General features: G+C 36.8%; 1 protein-coding gene across 2 annotated transcripts in view; it reads right to left on the bottom strand.

Annotated features, from left to right (window-relative positions):
* Positions 1 to 6,833, bottom strand: part of LOC107732447 (BMP/retinoic acid-inducible neural-specific protein 3-like) — a 40,082-nt gene that overhangs the window by 7,744 nt on the left and 25,505 nt on the right. For both annotated transcript variants that reach the window (XM_016543784.1, XM_016543785.1), the window contains exons 5-7: positions 4,457 to 4,562; positions 3,164 to 3,400; positions 528 to 750 (exon numbers count right to left, since the gene is read on the bottom strand). In XM_016543784.1, coding sequence (XP_016399270.1) covers positions 528 to 750; positions 3,164 to 3,400; positions 4,457 to 4,562 — 566 coding nt within the window. The remainder of the gene's footprint in view (positions 1 to 527; positions 751 to 3,163; positions 3,401 to 4,456; positions 4,563 to 6,833) is intronic.

The raw sequence follows: 6,833 nt of genomic DNA, 5'->3' as shown, positions 1-6,833 counted from the left end.
ATATATAAAATTATTATTATTTTTGCAATTTTCTTTTGCAATTTTTTATTGTTTCTTAATGATACCCAATTAATTATTGTAAACAAATTGAACCTTATTGTAAAATGTTACCAAAAAGTCCCTGAATCTTTTAGGAAGCAATGAGAAACTATTTTTTACCCTTCATCACTTTACAATCCCTTTACAGACCCATTTTTCCTAAAAATTCTGAAACTAAATTTGGAACATATTAATTAAAAACCTTTTCAATGGTATCAACAGAATAAATGTTTTTCAACTAGCTTTATAAATGCTGTAAAAAAAACAGTTGTTAATTGATTGTTTATGATCCCTATTTAACTAATGTTAACAAAAGGAATCTTGTAAAATGTTACCAAAAAAGCCTGTTCAAACCTGAATCCTTCAGGAAACAAAGACAAACTATTATTAATTTAAATTTTTTTTTTTTACCTCTAATCACTTTACAGTCAATTATAAATATGGACAATTCCATTTATAACCCATTAGGAACATGGCTCATCTCTTACCTCTCCCTGGGCACAGATATTTTGGGCTGAGTCCGACACCTTTTGCTGAGTTTGAAGAGTTTGCCGACAATCCGCTGTGCTTTGCTGAGCAGCTGTTGAGTGCTAGTCTCCAGCAGCTGAAAGCGTTGCTGAACGCCAGGGTCCATCTTCCAAAAGTACTGCACAGCAGATGTGTTCAGAGCATAGAACGTTGGTAATCTCCTCACAAAATTTTGGAAGTCCTCTAGAAAGGCAGACAAGTGTTGAGAATAAATTACTGGAATGACTTTGCCTCATGTCGGGGAAAAAGAAATCAGTCATGTTTGATAAAATGAGTCAACAGTGAAACTGGGTGTGGAAGGGGAGCAGGTGGAACGTTATTTTCATTCCTTTGATGAAAATTGAAAATTGTCCTGCATGTGTGATTGAACACTGATAGGCGAGGACGGCAGAGTATTTTCAATGAGTTGTTAAGAAACGCAAAGCTTTTTCTAAGAAGGACAGGCTGATTTTGAAGGAGCACATGTGGTTCAACTTCATCAAAAAAACAAAACAAAACATTAAGTTCTGACTGTATAGCAAGTCGTTAAAGCAAAGCAGAATCATCTCAGCCACACAGATGTCTTCCAGCAAAGCGAAGTTAATTTTCATTCGTAGCGAGAAAAATCGATATCCGTGTTATGGTGCTCAATGCCCCAATCAATACTACCTAACATCTAACAAGAAATGATCTCAGTGGCTATAATTAACAACACAGATCCTCATCATAGCCTGACTATTCAAGTCTGTGCAGAATTGGATTTTTCATGCAATCAAACATTAGGTAATCGAAAATATTACAAGTTCCATTTTTAGATATCCATTGATCTGTACAAGTCGCCAAGTTTTGTTTTGATTAAGAATTTCATTATAAAACAAAAACTGTGTGATGCCCCAAACAAATAGAGAAGCGGACTGGTAGATGATCTCGCTCCAGCAGATGATTGCTGTTTATTTATTTGGTTTACAGTCATTAGGTAGTGGTTTTTCACTCCCTGCTGTTGCTGCAGGAGGTAGAGCTCCAACATGGCTGTGATGCACACAAAAACCTGCTCTGTGCTGGCTCAGTGCCTAGCTTAGGGACAAGTAAGCCTGCCAAGTCCAAAACGCTGCTTTACCACGACGACAATGACACTAGATCCCAGGAAGCACTTCCCACTATTTCCTTGTCAGCCATCAAATGTAACAAGGTGACAACAATCACTGTGTAATGTCACCCCACTATGAGTCAGGGATATTCACAGATCTAAGTGACACGACAGAATTAACTTGGTGCTGGCATGCCACAGGCCTCTCTGAATTAAAGGCACAATATGTAAGATTTTTTTATTAAAATATCCAAAAACCACTAGAACAGTTTTATATATTTTGCTGACTTGTGTACTTACATTATCCCAAATGTTTTGAAGAATGTTTAAATCCAGAGAAATAAGCAATTTTAACTAGTGACACGGACCATGTCTATAGTGTCATTGTGTCGCCTGCCAATGACGTTATACACCCTCGATTTCCAGCTGCTTCATACTACGACGTTAATAAATCTTTAATACATTAGCTCATCCATGAACGTGATTTCTGCCCGAGTCCCATCGGATTGCTTTGGCTGTTCAACTCCCATGATTCCACACCCAGTCACGGCGTCATCTAACTACGCCTTTGTTTCTTTGTTTGTTTTGAATACGCGCCCTCTAGTGGCAAAAAAATACATATTGTGCCTTTAAGACTAATTTCCCCCCCCCAAAAAAAAATAATTACCATAAAACCATATAAATATAAACTAACCATAAAACCTCATGCAAGACAATTTAATGCTAAGTTTTTGATTCTCATTCTGATTCTCATTCGCCTTTCCCCATATGATTGTATCCATAAAACGAGATTTTTCAAAGAATTGTGCTAGTCGCTCTTTTCCATGCAATTATTCCCCATGGGGACTAAGAGTTTTAACTCAAAAAGGAATAAAAGAATCATAAAAGTGGTCCATATGACTCTGTGTTATTAAGCTATACAAAAACATACAAAAGACTGAAAATTAAGTCATTATTCACTGATAAAAGCGAGTGAGAACTGCCAAGAACCGAACCAGTCATAAATCACAAAATCATTCAGACAGTTTTTTTTTTAACCGATTCATTCTAAGTTCTGAGTCAAATAAATTATGTTCACAAACTGCTACTTCTCCCATGAACATGACAGAATTGTGATCAGCGGCAGCTGGATGCAATAATCGCATGCCAATGTGCATTGGCTCGTTTAGTTTACACTCGAAGTAGATTGGTCTCTCTAAGCGAGATCCCAATTTCGTCGGTCATCCGACGTGACGTTGAGAGTGACCGACTGAAAGGGAACAATTTTATGATACATTTATGGTGTGCTTGTGTCCTTTTAGAAGACTAGAAGACAGTCTCCCTACTATTTCCAATTACATGGAAAATAGAAAACAGTACATACAATTCTTAAAAAAATGTGTTTTACAGAAGACATTAAGTAAATGAAGAAAATAAGTAAACACAATTTTCATTTTTTTTCATTTTCAATTGATTTTAATTATTCACCATGTTCCTTGAAAAGTTACTAGTAAATAATAAAAAATAATAAATAAAATTGCAGAATCTTACCAGACTCTTCAAACTCTTGGTTGGCTTGCATCCATGACTCTCTGATGAGTTTCAGACTGTCCTGCATAGCCTTCAGGTCTTCACTGGGACAGTTGCACTTGGGATAATCAACACTGCATTTGCACCAGCAGTCATTATCCCGGCACACAAACTTGCCCTCGGAGTGGCAGCCAATATAACTGAGAGCTGCCTCCACAAATCTGCTCCTTAGGTATTCTGGCAGAATGGCCTGAAGCCCTAGAAGAAGAAGAAAATATATATAAAAATGCATAATATGCATTTAAAAAATGAAACCAGTATACACTACCATGTAAAAGTTTGGGATCAGGATGTTTTTCTTTGTTTGTTTGTTTGTTTTGAACATTAAATTGATCAAAATGAAGAGTAAAGGCATCTATAATGTTACAAAAGATTTCTGTTTGTTCTGTTCAAATAACACAAAAAAAGTATCACAGTTTTCACAAAATATTAAGCAGAACAACTGTTCTCAACATTGATAATAATAATAAATGTTATTGAGCACTAAATTAGCATATTAGAAAGATTTCTGAAGGATCATGTGACACTGAAGACTGGAGATGGCTGCTGAAAATTCAGCGTTGCCATCACAGGAATCAATTACAATATAATAAAATACAAAACAGTTAAATTTAATCGTAATTATATTTTATAATATTACTGTTTTACTGTATTTTTGACCAAATAATTCAGGCTTGGTGAGCATAAGTGACTTCTTTCAAAAACATTTAAAAATCTTACCAACCTTGAAACTATTGAATTGTATAATACAATTCTAGTTTAACTTAAAATATTTTAAGTATTGTAAGTATCTATAAGTATCTTTCAAAATATCTGTTCATACTTTTCATAAGCTAAATTTCCTTGAAACCTTTACAGCCTAATGGCGCTTTTCCCCAGAGGAGTGGATCCAGCGAGAGCTTGATGGGGCGACGCGGAATGAAAACATATTTTTTAGGAGTCGTGGTAGTAGACTCCTAAATAACGACATGTGAATAATCCCGCCCACTCTAAAGCGGTACTGAACTGCAGTGGAAACGCAAACCGTGCCGAGTCGAACCGTGCCGTGCCGTACTGAGCCGTGCCGAGCCGAGTCGTACCACGCAGTGGAAAAGCGCCATAAGTGTGCTTTCACATCAAAAGACGGTTGTGGAATATTTCTGTGAACAGTGAACACGCTGCTGCCTCTTTCAATATCAACATAAAAGAATGAAATTAAAGGAGTGATGATATCATTGGAAAGTCTGGGATATAGTTAAATAATAAATGCGCAACCTTGTAGTTGAATCTTGTTTTCAGGACTCAGAACCAAAACGGAACTGACAGAATCGAGGTTGTCATAGTTACTGCATCCAAGAGGGCCTGTCCTTGTTTCTGTCACCTTAAGGGAAGACAAGAGAAAGCACATGACAATACTCTGTGCAAAACAGAGACAGAAATGACACTGAGGCTATTAAATATGCAGAGCAGGCAGATGACTGGCCTGTGAAATCTAAGTAACATAGATTTATCCAGTGCTTCTACAAGCTCAAAAAAGGCATACTGTTTTAGACACCCCTAGTAAAAAAGTCATATATTTAAAACACATTTATTGCATACTAAGTATAGTTTGCAGGGTATTTTTATTAAGTACATAAATATTTAAATCTATTTGTAATATACTTGAAATAAATGTATTTCAAATACATTTTAGTATATTTATTTTTCACTAGGGACTACACAGAAAAAAACTACTAACGCAGAATTGCTGGTAGAATATAAGAAATATATAATGATAATGTCCCATAAATATGTTGTAAAGGAGCTCAAACGTCTGTCCAGAATACTATAACAATTGTTCCATTACACCAAGGACATGACTGTTATTGAGAAAGCTACAGTATTATTTAGGCCAAATTCACTAATGTAGTGAAGGGCAATATTTCACAGTGAACGTAATGCGCTTTCAGTGTACATAAATAGTGAAGGTTAATGGACCTGTGGCTGAACGCGACTTGAATTTTACAATCAATTTGGTACATATCAACATAGATATTTCAGATCTATGTATTATATTGGAAGGCACAGTATATACTGAAAAGAAATGCAACTGTTAGAAGAAACGGATGTAAGTCAAATGAATCAATGCTCCAGAGCAAACAAACAGGTATGCATTAGAGTAGAACATCCATATCACTGATACCTCACTGACAAAACAATCGACATGGTATCTTTGTTCCCATCCAAGATTTGTGTTAAAATGGTGCACAATCCCAGCTCAATCATTCTTGACAAAAGCTTCAGTTTTTCCCTGACAAAAGTCACTGTATATCAAGGCTCGGCTGACACATGGGGAAAAAACTCACTGCCTGTGGGCAAATATATCTCCCTACCTGTCACTTACAAATTGTTCTCTGTTCTACATTGTCTTCTTTAATATTTCCCCCAGTGAGTGAATAAATGTCTCCATGTCGTGTTTGTAGACTAATGGTGACCCGAGATTTCTGTCAGGCGAAACTAACTTTTCTTCTTCTGTGTTGGAAGAAAAGTTGCCTTTGTTCGACATCTACTCGAGGGTCACTGGATAAACGGTGAAGCGGATAAAATGAGACAAAGTAAACACTATAGTGAACCCTCCAAGCAGAATACAGTTGTTGTCATGCAAGTGAACCACTGAAAATGACTGAGGACCTGGAAAAGCCAAGGAAGCATTTCTAATGTCTTACACAAGCAGCAAATCCCCATTATCGAGAGCTGCTTTATTTAATTTCCATTCAGCGTGTTGAAATAACTTTCAAGCCAGTGAGAGTGGTGAAAGCCGAATCAGGAGGAAAAGCACAAGTTCAGCAAGCCTACCGCTGGCATTTCCATTCCTCTTATTGACGCGTCCACGCAATTAATTAAAATCCAGGGAACCTCTTCAGGGATCAGCAGATTAATTTCTAACAAAGACAGATGTCCGACTTAAGGGGAAAATTGACCAATTGCAAGTATAAAGATGGGTTTTTCTATGCATAGCAATGAGCCGGTCTGCAACAAGGGCCCAATGGAGCGGAGCATGTGCAGAACTTTCTATAATGAAACAGAGAAAAATGGAGAACTGTTGCTGCAGCTAGTGCATCTGAATTGGAAATTCGAAATTCACCTGAGTGTGCACTATGTGCCATCCATTATAGATGCTGAGTACAAACCATGTGGACTGAAAATTGTGTATTTTTTTCAAATGATCTGCAGTGTTTTATTTGTGCTGACTACATCAGAACTTCCAGCAGCAGGCTCTTTAATGAGATCCGTAACTGGTATAAGGGTCGCTTTCAGTGTGGCTGAGACTGAAGGGATGTATTCAAGGAAATGGGTCAGTTGTGACTTGTAACATTCACTCTCAATCACTCTGAACTTCATAAGACTGTTCCCTCTGTCTTTACTAAAGAAAACCTGGTGTCCACGATCCTAGACGTGTCATTCTATAGGCTACTTACAGTAGTTAATGTGTCATTCTTTTGTCTCTTACTGCCATGCTTGGAGACTAAAACACTGCACTGAAACTAGAATGGATAATAATCACAGCACCTATGCCTCACTTTTAAAGCTCACTTAAAAATAAAAATAAAAATCTCATTATTCACTTTTGTGGAAAAAAAAAAGCAAAATTAAAGAAGATTCTTAATCATTC

This window comes from Sinocyclocheilus rhinocerous, unplaced genomic scaffold (assembly GCF_001515625.1).
Source record: "Sinocyclocheilus rhinocerous isolate Xijiao unplaced genomic scaffold, SAMN03320098_v1.1 scaffold1150, whole genome shotgun sequence".
In the NCBI taxonomy this organism is placed as follows: domain Eukaryota; kingdom Metazoa; phylum Chordata; class Actinopteri; order Cypriniformes; family Cyprinidae; genus Sinocyclocheilus; species Sinocyclocheilus rhinocerous.
This window is presented reverse-complemented; position numbering and strand designations above follow the sequence as displayed.